General features: G+C 39.9%; 1 protein-coding gene across 1 annotated transcript in view; it reads left to right on the top strand.

The window, feature by feature from the left end:
• FBN1 (fibrillin 1) overlaps positions 1 to 14,901 on the top strand; it is a 217,129-nt gene that overhangs the window by 80,981 nt on the left and 121,247 nt on the right. The window contains exons 8-10 of the mRNA XM_074966374.1: positions 1,379 to 1,504; positions 9,385 to 9,510; positions 13,588 to 13,746. Of these exons, the coding sequence (XP_074822475.1) occupies positions 1,379 to 1,504; positions 9,385 to 9,510; positions 13,588 to 13,746 (411 nt within the window). The remainder of the gene's footprint in view (positions 1 to 1,378; positions 1,505 to 9,384; positions 9,511 to 13,587; positions 13,747 to 14,901) is intronic.

Below are 14,901 nucleotides of genomic sequence, written 5' to 3'. Positions count from 1 at the left end.
ATAGTAAAATGAAAGCAGGTTCAATAAAATCCAGCCTTGTTGCCACAGGTTCTCTGAAGAAAGAACAAGCCCATGATGTTTGAGAGTCAGTAAGACAAATGGACACACATTTAAGATATAAAATATAAATAAATACAAAACACAAAATTGTTGCCCACTGTTCAAATCTGCTCTTTGTCTGTCTGTCTGGCATATTTTAAAAATGCAGAAAGTTAAGTTAATAAAGTGTCATGGTTGAGGTTTTAAACACTTAGAAATCAGGGGAATCAAAGATGGAGGAGGAGATGTTCAAGTGTTTAAGTAATTTACAAGCACAAGTTCCATTGGCATTCTCAGAGAGAATTTATCTGGGAGCTGCATGGTAGTACAAGTGCAAGGGTGGGAAGACCATTCTGAACGCTCCCACAGATGGTGGAGCTCAGGGTCCAACTTGTGCTACCATGCAGCTCCCAGAAGAATTCTCTGAGACCTCCAAGACCTCATACTGCTGCTTTGCTCCTCCTCCCTTCCACTTTCCAGTGCAGCCATTGCTGAAAGTCACAGTCTAGCCAGACTTTTGCACCTTAATATTTATGTGCAGCCTTGCTTTGTTAAGGTTGATGTGGGGACAAAAAATGGGGATCCCTTGAAATGTTCACATTTAATTTCCTACCCACAAGCTGCCATCAATTTTGCTGTTTCATTTTCTTAAAAACAAAGATTAAATATAAGGAGGAGGGGAAAAAAGGGGAAGGAAAAAGCTACATCATTGATGTCTAAGTACATTGTTCATTAATGTCAGTCATGGATTCTTAAACCAGGTCCTTACCACCACTTATTTAAGGGTAGTTGGCACCTTGCCCCATGGGAGTGAAGAATAAAAACTCCCCATCAATAGTAGACTGAATACCACGAAGAACAAGGGTCTCTCTCACAGGTTGTAGCTTGCAGCTCTCTGGCTCATCCAAAATTTCTGCATATGCCTCATTTTGGATAACCTATTATACATGCCTGCCAAGATTTTCAGAAGGGGTTAGTGATTTTTGGGTGCTCAATTTGAGAAGCCTTAAAGGGGACTGATTTTCAGAGGACAGAGTTCCCTGTACTGAAAATGTCCCAAATGTTTTGAAAAAAAGAAGTAAATGTTATAGCAATAAGCTGAAAGGGTGAAACAATAAGCTAGCAATTTCTTACAGAAAAACATTTAGAGAATTGTAATTAATCATTCTTTCTATAATGTAATTACAAAATCAGTCTCTACATGGGCAAGAATCATAATATTATGATGGGATGACCAACAGACTTAGGCATATTTACTTAGTTTCTGCATGGACAAATTGTTATGGCTCTTTCTGAGGAATGAATTAAATGTGGGTGTTTTTCCTTTATTATATGATAGATGTGGATGAATGCCAAGCCATCCCTGGGATCTGTCAAGGGGGAAATTGTATTAATACTGTTGGATCTTTTGAGTGCAAATGCCCAGCTGGACACAAGTTTAATGAAGTGACACAAAAATGCGAAGGTAAGAACTTTCAGAACTTTCGTCTCAAAGTAAGGGGGAGAAATCTTCGGTTTGATGCCAGCTTTGTTTAGAAGATTGTCACAAATGTTCCAGTCTCTCTCATTTCCTTGAGTATGCAAATGATATTGCACACAGCACATATGAACAGTATGCCTTTCTCCTTCTAAACCAGAGAATCTTAAATATTGGCCCTGCAGCTTTTTCCAGTTTTATTCATGTAACATTTTACAGACTTAAAAACTCAAGGTACATCTGAATCAAATTAAACATGAAAACATAAAATATTTATGAACTAATATTTTGCTTTAGAAATATTTGAGGCACATGTCTTTGCACAATTTGATTTACAAGAATGCTTATATGACATGCAGGATCCAATTCCCCTTTTTCTTTTCTACATTAGACAAAGTGTTTTTTCTTCCTTTATCAATGCTTTCGTCCTCCTTGTGTAGATCAGTGGCAGATGGCAATGCAGAAATGTGCATTATGGTCAGGAGCTTGGGCAAAGGAGGCAGGACTAGTGGCAGGAGCTTGGAGTCAGGGGTCAGAGCCGGTGTCAGGCTCAAGAGTCAAACAGAGGCTCAAAACCGGAGTCAGAGTTGGAAGTCAAGCCATGGGTCAGTGCTGGAGACAGAGTCAGGAATCAATCTGAGGGTCAGTACCTAGTATCATAGTCAGTGTTGGGGTTTTGGAGGTCGATCAGGGGTCAGAATCCAAATCAAAGCTTAGGTCAACATCAGGAGTTCAGAAGCAGAGAAGCAGGGCAGTCATGGCAGCTAGCTAGGGGTCCACATTGTTGCCTGGATACTGCTTGGTACACCTCATGGGCTTCTATAGGGTCAAGGAGCCAATTAGGGATGGCTAAAACAATTGTCAGTCAGATCACTTGAAGTGGAACTTCCGATGGTGTTCAACTTCTGTGGATTGTGGATCACAGGGAGCAGCCTGGTTACAGCTGCCTTTGGGTGGCAGCTTGGAGATTCCAGTCACCTACTAACACCGGAGGCCTGTTTGCACGTCCTGATGATCCATATAGTTACATGGTCATGGGGATTTTACTGCTGCTTAACCCTGACTTGACAATATTAACTCCTTTTTCTTCTTAAAATAATATAACCGGAAAATGGGATACGTAGAGCTTTCACCATCAGGGGAAAAAACAGACCCTGAAAATGGAAGCCCTTCTCCCTCTTTCATCCCAAGACTTATTGAGTAACACTGTAGCTTGATCCTTTACATTGAAGTCAATGACAACTGTCTCAGTGTCTTTAATAATGCAGGACCGGGCGTCACATGCTGCTGCAAAGTCGTGAGGCCATGAGGATTGAGGCACTTAGCATCTTGCAGGCTCCAGTCCTCAGAAAAGATTTCTTTCTGATTAAATGACAGGAGGGTGATTTCCAAAGCTTTCTCATCCCTCTTTGGTTGCGTTGTTTAGCTATAAAAATGCTTGTTTCCAATGTACGTTAGTTAACTAATTTGGGGACCAATCCTCATACCCGGAGTGGCCCTAGTCATTTTGTCAGCCAGGGTGGAAAATGTTTTTGGCACCACCACCCCCTGAGTGGCAGAGAAAACAAATAAACAAATACCTGGCCAATCAGAGCAGAGCATGCAAAAAAAAAAAAAATGAGGCCACAGTAGGTCAGCGCCCCCTGAAAGTTGGCACCCAGCGTGGTCCCTCTAGAATTGACCCTGCCTGATACTCTGACTCATGGTGAGTAGCTCCTTACTCCACAGGTGGTTCAATTCCAATTGGCTTCACCAGGGTACTATTCAGTGTAAGCGAGTGCATCAGAATATGGCCCGAGGAGGATTTAATCAGTAGCATGTTTCTATGCAAGTACTGATCCTCCATTTCTTGCTTACACAAACTCTCATCCACTTCATTGGAAATTTTGGGTCCACAAGGGATCCAGAACTGAGCCTTTAAAATATGACGGTTGACTACACAGGCCAATAATGTGCATATGGTTTTAATTTATTCCTCCTTACCTGTAGCTTTTTATCCTGACAGTATTCATTTAGGGCAGTGATATTCAGACCGCAGTGGTTGAGGAGCCAAATTAGCGATCAACATTACCCAAAAGAGCCAAAGTAGTATGAATTCATTGTTTCATTTACTAGAGTACTATATATTCATATTTAAACAGTATGGCAGGGGAAGCATCCCTCTTTCAAGACTCTCAGGTTGGGCACCACAAAATTGAGGGACCCAGAATCACTAGTCATTTTCGAAAATTTGGAGCACAGCCATTTAAAAGGAAAAATCCCTATTTTGAGTAATAAATATCTTTCTTACAAACATTTTAGTTTAATTGTAGGTTATGGAAAACCATTTTGTAAGAATTTACATACAGTATGTTTTTCACATTGGCTGCTGGTGGCTTGGCTTTCCTTCTAGGGGATAGAGCACTGAGGAGATGGAGAATAATAAAGACTGAACTTGTGTCTTGTGAAATATTAATGATGGGAAAACTGAAACCTGTAGACCTGGACATCCCAGCAAACACCGCTACTTCAATTTCCAGGCCCTTCAATGATGAATTGTGCAGGAAACTCCCACCTCCATGTGCTATACCTGGTATATCCTGTTACATTGCAATGAATGGAAATTCTTTTGAAGACTGCTGCAGAGACATGTGCAGGTTCTGACAGCAGTGAAGAGTCTGCTATATTTTCCTCAGCTAGATGTTGGTCCATACTTCAATCAGCATGCATAATACAGATCTGAAAACATAATGGAACATAACATCACAATATTACTTAGTTATTTATGTTGGTATCGGCTTCCCTCGTTGAAGAAACATGGGGAATGCAGATACCAGATTTCCAACCCTGATATTCTGTGATTCTATGAATGCAGTTACACACGTTGAAATTTTGCTAGGACTTCTGGACTAACACACTACTTTTAAGAGATGGCACAGGATCCCTGAGGTACAACCTGGGACTGTGGGACCACTGTGCCCCCTTAACTCTGCAGCCTCCGCTGTCTATCAAAATTCTTTGCCAATAACAAGCAACGAACCCCTCCAGGTGCTGTTATCACTCAGCCACCAGCATGCAGAGGCACGCCCAGCTACGTTGCATGAAGGCTCCCCAAGTCCCTCATGAACCATACACAGGAAAACACCAGCAAATTTCCAAAGCCCCCAGCCTTGCACGGCAGGAATATACCACCTTGAACTGCTCAAGCTCTTCTCTTGAGTGGTGCAAATTTATTAATTAGTTCACCACTTCATCAAAGGAAAGTGGGCATGCACCAGCCTTTGTAACCTGAGCAGATTTCCCAAGCACTTTAGACAAACTCACTGGTAAGGATAAAACATTAAAATAAGTTTGACTATAGAAAGATAGATAGATTTTACGTGATTATAAGTGGTAGGCATAAAAGGTCAAAGATAGTTGCCAAAGAATATAAAAAGTAAGCATGCAGTCTAAATCCTAAACCTTGTTACACTAAGCAGTATTTGGATCAAGCAGTTTTTCTCACCCCTGGTAAGTTACAGACTGCAATATACAGACTTTCTCTTTAAGCCTGCAACCAGTCACCTTAGTTCAAGTCTTTGTCTTCCGTCCATTCTTGTTGCCTTCAGCGTAGGTGGGGGAGGAGAAAGGTAATCACATGATGCCATTGTCCCTTATTTTATACCCTCAGTCCATGTGGCTCGAAAATACTAGCACAGACATGTCCTGGTGGGCCTTGCTGAGTCACAGAGTTGAGCAATCCCCCTGGTGTGGTCTTGTGCAACTCTCTTAAAGAATTGTAAATCCTTTGTTTACAACTCCCCTGCTGATTAATGGCCGTTTAACGCCCTCCTGGGCATTGGTCACCTCCTTTGTTGTCACTGGAGAACTAGCAGTGGGCAAACTCACAACATATTTCAATAACAGCCATACAGCAAAATCTCCTAACTTCATACTAACACTAACAATATACATATTTTGACAGAACAATGGGTTTCAGCAGATCATGACCTTTCCTATGATATCTTACATGGCATGCTTTGTATGGAATATCACAACCATCCCCAATGATGAATATGCAGACTACAAGGTGCTACTTTGGAGTGCAGTGTCACAATAATTAATGACCATGAATTACCAGGCAGGCCCTTAGATTTAGGTTTCATTTAAAAGACCGTACTTCTAGTTGTCTGCTGCCTCAGCATTATGCTGAAGTTTGATTAAATAATGACAGAATTTTCTGACAAATTTTGTACACCAAAGTGGAAACTAGCTTTTTAACTACAGGCATTTCTGTATGTTTTTTTAATCCCAAAGGATCTCTAAGTGCCTTACAAACAGTACAAATATTTATGCAGGAATCACTTTGTTGAAAGGAAGGATGGTCTGTGAGTTAAGTCCTGGACAGGGACTCAGGATATCTAAGTTCAGTTCCAGGCTCTGCCATGGACCTACTGTGTAGTCTTGAGCAACTCATTTAATATCTCTGCGAAGCAGTTCCCCATCCGTAAAATAGGGACGATACTTCCTTTTTCCCACCTTTTGTCTGTTTAAACTGGAAGCTCTGTAAGACAATGACTGATTCTTACTAAGTGATTGAACAGTGCCCAGCACAATGGGGCCTACTCTCAATTGGAGCCTATGGACACTACTACAATGCAAATAATTAAAAATAACACTTCAGCTCCCTCTGATATGAAAGGGGATGTCTGTTGAACAGTTTACAGCGTCATTACACCACATTTCAAAATACTGAAGGGATCATGTAGCTAAGCACAATGTACTTTAATCAAATTGGAATCATTTTTAGGACACCCCAGGGATCAGTAATTATCACAAGTGGTCAAGTCCTTGGTTCTACATCTTGTCTGTTAAGTAGCATCTCTGGTAGCCCTAATACCATCTCTGGCATTTGTACAGTAGATCTGGTTCAGCTGTCTACTGACTCACCAACGCTATACTTCCCGCAGTATGTATCTCTTCCATGGAGGTCTTCCATCTAAGTTCTGATCAACTCTGACCTTTCTTAGCTTGTGAAACAACAGCCCTAGTTGGAAAGCCAAAAACCTTTTAGCTATGATGCTATTTACCAGCACAGGCGATGGAAGATTAGATTTAGAACATTAAATATTCGATTGTTTCACTGATTCATGCCATCATCTTCATTTCAGTTTCACTAATGCTAAGCCAAGTTTTTTTTTTCTGGTGGTGGTGATGGTGGGTTATTCTTTTCTTTTTGCAGTGACCTTTATGTCTACAAGTACCTCAAACATACTTACCTTTATAAAACTCACGTGCTTAACAGTGTCATTGTTATTTATATTAATATCAACAGTAAAATAAACAGTGAAATGCTGTTTGGGTTAGGCTCAACCTAAAATAAAGAGTGGTGATTTTGCTTTTAAAAAGGTCAGAATCTATATAAACAGTGGCAACACTGACTTTAAACAGTGGTGAACTTGAGTCAGAAGATACTTGAATCTGATCCATTTACAACTACATTTTTCTCTGTTAATTAAGTGCTTTATTCAGACCAAAATTCAATTTCCACATTTTTTTGTTTCTGAGATTTTTGGGACTCCTGTGGAGTATAATCCTGGTGCAGAAGCCAAAAGTCTCTCAGCACTGCTCCCAGGCAGCTCAGACTCCAGGCTTTGACAACGCCCTTTAAGTAGCACTGACCAAGAAGTTACACCTCTCCCATACACCCATGTGTGGAATGTGGCCCACACAAATGACATCATAACAGCTCACTGAGATGTTCAGAAGAATGCATTTTTGATGGACATGAGGGTTTTAGAATGAATCAATCTCTGTATACTCTTAGATGGTCTGTACTCTCCTAGCAGAATAAGCAGATCTCACTATAGGGTGGTTTAAAGCACCTGATTCTTCAGGCTGATAATGGCAGGAAGACAAATTAATAACATTTATTTTTTTTCTTGCCTTGACACCTCCAATGAGATGTGAAACTGAGGTCCTCTCTATTTGTGCTCATTAAAGATCCTATGGGAATTAGTAAAGGTATTAGCCCAGCTATTGTGGCCAAACTTCCCTCAAATAATTTTTAATACATAAAATAGATATCTTCACAGTGTGCCCTAACTTGTTGTGTGGTATAGCTGTTAACCAGCTGCTATATTTCATCTCAAATATTTCATTGATGGAAGAAGCAATTCCTACATACACATGTATAAAATTGGTCTGTCGTTTTGTATATCTCTGGATGAAAGGTGCAATAAAGTCTTTGCCATGTTCCACACAATCAGACATACAGATGACAAGGACATTATCCCTTGTTTTCCTTTGCTGCCCATAAGAGGGACTGTTCCTTCCTGTTAATAAGTTGGGGTTAAGTTTCTTCAGCTACTTGATTTGAATTTGACCCCTGTTATATTCACTTATTTTCTATACCTTTTTGATTCATCTGGGCCTTTGGTGCCATTGGTTTCTCATCACATTGAGGGCTGCATGTTGATGTTACAGACACTTAGACAGGTGGTTGTTATTGGTTTCCAGAGCATCTTCTAGAATGCAGTCTGTCTTTTTAGCTGCCAGAAATTCTTTCTTCCTGTTTGCTGATAGTTATGTGTTCTTATTTTAGGCACTTATATGGCAGATGATGGAAACAGTTGTCTGTCTTTCAGTTCCTGTGTGCTTGAGCTCCCTAGAGTGCTAAGTGGTACCAGCTGCAGACTGGGAACAGCCACTGAAAAATAAAGGGATGACAAAGTACTATAGGCTGATTACCGCCAATAATTGATGAACAATGGACGTTGGTATAGGTTGATATTGACATGCCACTGCAGGTCACTTAAGCCCCTTGCTGTGGAAGGAATAGAACCTTCAACATTACAGACTCTGTTATCAGTGTCAGTAGATATGATCAGGTATACGGAGGCATGTGCTGTCATTTTTTTATGCTGACAGTGAAGAACTTCCTGTAAATGATTTGTCACTTGAAGATTTTGGGCAATAAATCTGTTAAAGATTGCATCCATTGCACGATCCTTTTGTTTAAAAGTGATGATCAATGTATAAGACGTTCATGGATGTGATCTGCTTTCTGCCATCTGTGTTGTCCTATATACTTCAATTTATGTCTAGAAATCTACAGCACATGAAAACCTCTATTTCAGACAAATATTGAATGTTGTTGGTAAAAAAGAGTATAGGTTGCATCCATTGCATGAGCCTTTTGTTTAGCATTTGAAGATGGAAGATGCAGGAAGGTTGATGTTCATTGACTGCCTTGTGCTGTCATGCTGACAGAGCTTATTAGTTAAATTGGGTCTGTCTGGTCAATACTTGAGGCTTCCAAGAAAAACCTAGGCATGGTAGGAAGTGGTGTTGGTGATTCAGTAAGTGGTACACTTCCCTTTGTGTCAGAGTTGAACTAGTGCCCAGAGTTGAATTAGTAGTGTTACTGTAGTTCTGGAATTACCATGAGACATAAAACGGCGCTCCGGACCACTTGTGGATCTAATGGCAGTTTTCTTAAAATTAGACTGCTAACTCCTGTGCACTAGCTAAATTTAAATGTGGGATGTTGCGTTTTTGCCTACATTCAATAAGTTCCCTCGACAGTTTTAAATCAAGTTTCAGGGTTGCACCCATCATTATTAAACAGTGAACTGTACTCTCTGTGCTTCTGGAATTTAGAAAATATGGTATTTCCTTAGATTCAAAGTATTTCAGGGCTAAGACTGTATTTCATATGTATTTATATGATGCCTAACAAAATAAGGCTCTGCTCCCATTTTAGGGCCACCTATCGGTACCATATTTTAAACATTGCTGGCGTAACTCCATTGTAGTAAAAGAATTTGACCTTAAATAACAATAATGATAAATATTTTAATGCTGGAATCTTGATAATTAAGCTGATCAGATCTCTCTTTTTATTGCAGATATTGATGAATGCAGCACTATTCCTGGAATCTGTGATGGAGGAGAGTGTTCTAACACTGTTAGCAGCTACTTTTGCAAATGTCCACCTGGTTTTTATACAGCTCCTGATGGCACAAGATGTATAGGTGAGTATAAAATCATAAGTGTTAGAGTAGTCGATGCAATTGACATGCATATATCCATAAAAGTAGATAATAGCGTACAAAATATATTTAATAACCATAGGCGCGCTCTTGAAATCCCTTTTGAAAGAAAGTGCCCACAGCTGTCATCAGAGGTTAGTTTTCTATTTTTCTTTTTGCTGTTGTAGCTAATGATACTCTTGCAATTTAACACAATGTCCATGTGGCTACTCCCTTTCTGAAATGATTTGATATTTTTAGCTTACAAAGATGGGTGGTGATATACAGTTTTTAACTGTAGTCTGCCCCTTTTCCTCTCCTCTTCTTATTCAGGGTTTCTCTATAATGTTGTTAAAAAAAGTTTGTTGCATTAAAATGAGCTGAACTTATTTTACAGGGTTCCCCTTATTTTCCTATTCTCCCACATTAATCTTTGTTGTAGCCTGTGTTACACTGCATGGTTATTTTTAAAAAAACAACCCCAAGAAATAAAATCATAGACATAGAAATTTGAAACATTGCCAGTCACAGTCTTTATAGGTTTTATTCAAATGTTTTTCATTAGAGTCATTACACATTATTTTCTTTAATCAGCCTGGCTGGTGGCTGCTATCTTTAAAGTACATGCAGTAGTGTGATTTTGTGACATTGATAGTGTGGAGGTGCTGTTGTCTTACTTTGAATGTGACGGAATGGATATGACCCTCCAAAGCAGTCTTTCTGTCATGCTGCATCACATAATGCCCCAAAGCAGTATCCCTGAGGTTGCTACTGTGCTTCCAGACAAGGTATCGGGGGTTGTCATAACTCACTGACTGACACTTTGATGTCATGGTCTCCAAAGTACAATGCACTGGAGTAACACTATTTCTGGGAAGGATATAGTCTGCCTGCTCCTTGGTACTTGGTGACTGATGATATCCCCAGTCTAGAATAAGATCCGCTGGGTCAGGTATTTTAGGATGCACCATTATTTCTTGTCTTTCCTTTAAACTTATTGCAAGTATGTTGTTCTCTATTCAGTCCTGAAACCCAGAGCCTTCATAGTCATTTTCAAATTAAATGAAAATTAAATTTCCATGGTTTTGGCTGGTTTATTTAAAATGCAAAAGGACTCTGAAAACCAGGCGGAATAAGACAGTCTCCCCATATGAGCGCCTTTCAGAAGAGATCAGTTGGTAAAGGACAGAGCAGAAAAATAACTCTTGAAAGGAAAGTATGAAGGGAGAGTAATTTTCCCAGCAAAAAGTGCTTTTCCCTAGAAATCTGGAAAGACATTAGTTTAGGACATGAATCATTGTGAAGGTTGCCATTATACTTTTGTATATGTTCAGAAATGCATTTCCTTTAACAGTATCTCTTCCACTGTCAGACACAGTATTTGTGTGTGTAGTTAGTTGATATTCGGAGGGTACAGAATGCACCTGGTCATTGCTTTTCTTGCTTTGGACAAGTAGCTCCTTAAGAACTGTGCTGCTCACTAGTTATTAAATATATTAGATGTTTGTTTACGTAAAGCAATGCAGACTGCTATAGAGATGATATAAGTTGTGCATTTTCCCTCCAGTATAATGCTAGTTGTTAATATTCTGAATTTAACTCACTACTGTAGTGCAGATTCTGCTGTTCTATAGATACTGTGCAGTCAAGATTGTCTGATGCCATCACTCACATTAGATTCCTACAGATTTTCAACCATACTTTCCACTCCCTCCCTCTATTTCCAGGCTGAAGTAGTTTAGTTTAACAATTGGGTATTGAAGTGATGACAAGAAGCAAAGTAAATGATATACCAGGCCGTGAGCCATCATTGATATTCGCGTCATGTCGAAGGAAAAATGTGCTAAATATGAAGCACTCTTAATTATCTGCACGTAGTTTAGATTTATGTCTTAATTTGCAAGCTGTGCATTTGCAGTATTAACAAAGATATAGCCAAAATCTGCATTAGAGCTAGGCAGACTATCTAATCTTGATTCAGTTACAATATGTCTGTCCTCAAGTAAAAAGTGTTAGATAAGTGTTAGCTAACGGGGACATGGAGGGGGCTTCTGGGTCTACAAATAAAGGTCCCTGGATTAAGGAGCAGGGATTAGAACCACTTCTATCCCTCACCCTGTCATCCTTCCAACACTTCGCCCTAGCCTCATAATTCTGCAGTCAGAATGAAACCTAACAAAGAAATTAATGTAGCATGGAGAACAATACATAGATGTTTCATTTGTATTGGCCCAGTTTGAGATTCATTTTAACATGGTATATCATGGGATAATTTTTGGGTTGTGGATGGAAAAAAATTGAGAACCCATAGGCTAGATGATCTAATAAGTCTTTTCTATCTCGAATTTTCATGATTCTGTGATTTGAATTGAATTAGGTCTAAAACGTGAAGCAGTGGCTCACTGTCTCCATTGGCTGTAGTACCGCTAATATCTTTGTTTAGGATTCCAGCTAATGAAAGGCAAAACCATTACAGACTCTCTCATCAGATCATCGAATATCATCAGTTCCCTCAAAATAATAAGAAATGTCCTTGAATTTTTATACTAACTGTAGTATCTCATCTGCTAAGCTCTGGATAACTGAGATGCTGGACAGCAGAATCTGCCACATCCTGGATAACTGAAACGCTTTCTTTCAGGAATGTTGCATGCTGATATAAGATTACGTCCATGTTTTTCTTCTACATTTTGACAGTGAACATTCTTCTGCTTTAAAATCAGTCTGGTTTATCGTGCAACATCAAATCATGCTACAGCTTGTTTTAAGTTGAATTATGCTGACATGATGTGACACACTGTAAAAGAATTCCTCAAAGCTGCAGATTGTATCATAGACTTTGAAAAGGTGTTCAGGTGTTTTTCTTTTCCCCCCTCAGATAGGAGACGTTTGTAAAATGTCGCTAGAGCTGAGGTGGTGAAATCTGGGTACAAGCTGTTGTTTGTAGAGCACGTGCTAGCCCATTTTAGATATGAAGCTAACACATCTCCATAAACAATTTGGCACCTGTTGCAATTGTATTGTAATTTCTTGCTCTGCCATCTATATGTAATTTCAGTCAGCATGCACTTCAGCTTCAAAAGCCAGGACTAATGAAAAATAAATTACTGTGTGGCTGTGGGAGCTGTAGTTTGTTTGTTAATGTACATCTACAGCCTTTAAATTAAAGCTGAAACAATAATGATTTCATGCTGCCTGTAATAATGTTGACAGGTCTGGCACCCTAGGGCTTTTCCTTGAAGGTGCTGAAGCATTAAATATTGAATAAACTTTTTCTTCTTTCTCCTTTTCTACATTTATTATTTTATTATAACATGGGACTCTTAGCTGAAGAGTTTTTTTCCACATCACATTTTCTTTGGTTTTACTTCCTGTAGGGTTTGCACCTCTGAACTGCAGTTTAGTTTTCAGGTTTCCATGAGTCTAAGAACTCACAGCAAAGTCTCATTAAAAATCATGGCACTCCACCTGGTTTGAAGTGAAACTGTAAATCTGCCAGTGGTTTGATGGCTGAGAAGTGGGTCCAAGCTGACACAAAAGGTTTGGGAACCTCTCTGTATTGCGATCCTCGTTCACAAATCGTGAACCAGGCCCCAAATATCACGAGTTGGCTTAAAATCATGAGATTTTGAAAACAATCCCTTTGGGGTTCTTTTTATTTGCTTGCTGGATTTTGAGTCCTTATGGTTCACATTTTCAAGCTTTACTCTGCAACCATTAGGGCTAGATAATTAGGGTTTTTTAAAACGAAAGCTGAGATTTTTCACGTAATCACCTGACTTCAGGGGCTTTAAAGAAAACTCCAAATGTATTAAGACTCACAATAAAAATCCTGAGAGTTGGCGACACTTGAGAAAGTTGTGCTGGGTTTTGGGTTTTAAAAAATCACCCAATTTCTTGTTTTGCTTTCAACTTTTTAAAATTAATAATATTGATACTGAATCAATTCTACTCAACCAAGCAAACCAATACATTTGCTGTCAAGGCAGCATTCGGAGCAATAGGCATTGGATTTGTAAATGAAAGATGTCTTTTTTTATCGGGCTGATATTTCCATGTGTATTTCTTTTCCCCTGTTAGATGTACGTCCTGGATACTGTTTCTCTTCTCTGACCAATGGCCGTTGTGGCAATCAGCTACCCCAGGTTTTAACTAAAATGCAATGCTGCTGTGACACCGGACGATGCTGGTCTCCTGGGGCAACAAGTGCCCCTGAAATGTGCCCCATCCGAGCTACTGGTATGGATCATTTTTGTATTCTTACAATAATGGTTTAGCACTTTCCTGTTCAGTTATCCTGTTTTGAGAGTAATGTTTGCAGTGTAGACTTAGCTGAAATCTTATGAAAAGGATTATGGCTAGTGATGAGCAATCTCTAAAGGACTGGATGTTCAGTCTTAACCTAATTTTTAGGCGTCCTTCTAAAAAATCCTGCCAATAGGCACAGGCTACTTCCTCCATAATCCTGTAGTAGGCTCTAGTTCCTTCCCATCTCTCCTCGCACCATGACCTTCCAATAGTCTTTATCTCCCTTTGTCCTGTCTCTCAATCTTCTGATTGGCCCCTTTTCTCGGAGGGCCTGCAACCACTGAGGGTCCGTTCATTTAAACCATCTGATTCCTCATGGCCGGTCCTGACCGTCACTGAATTCATGCGCTCTGCAGTTGTTTGCCCTACATTGCATTGAGTGTCCGAAGGAACATGACACATGGAGTCAGAGCTGGCCAGGGCCCAACAGAGTAGTAGCACAAGTGGATTGTGAAACCGAGTGGAAAGGGCCAGAGGATGGGTCTGCTGAAGGGTGTTTAGGAGAGAAGGTGGACTGAAGGCCTACTGGAAAGTCACAGGAAAGAAGAGTGCAAGAGACTTGAGGAAGATTACAGGGAGGGAGCTCACACTAGATCAGGAGCTAGGGAGAGGGAGGAGGCTAGAGAGGAGGTGGAATGGTCTCTTTCTGCAAAGCAATGTAAATATGAAAAAATGCAGGTTTGGTTCACAGGATGGGGGAGGGTTTACAATCCCTATTTTTTAACCAGTTGAGTGAGGCAGCATGATCTAGTGGTGAGAGCAGTGTTCTAAGGTCAGAACCTGGGTTCTATTCCTGGCTCTGTCACTGTCTTATTGAGTGACTTGAATGATCGAACTTCAAATTCATATAATACTTTACATGTTCGAAGCAGTGTACAGACAACGTTTAGAATACTAGACTAGTACTAAGGAAGTAGTATTATCCCCTGGCTAAAGTAGGTTAAAATAGGATGGGGAGCTGTAGGGGAGTGCTTTTTCCCAAGGGGGAAGGAGTGGGAGCTCCCCTCTGCTTTTAACACACTGCCCACTTTCCCTTACACAACTCCTGATTATTCCCGTTTAACAGCTAAAGAAACTGAGGCAGAA

Source organism: Natator depressus, chromosome 10 (genome assembly GCF_965152275.1).
Source record: "Natator depressus isolate rNatDep1 chromosome 10, rNatDep2.hap1, whole genome shotgun sequence".
NCBI classification, from domain to species: domain Eukaryota; kingdom Metazoa; phylum Chordata; order Testudines; family Cheloniidae; genus Natator; species Natator depressus.
This window is presented reverse-complemented; position numbering and strand designations above follow the sequence as displayed.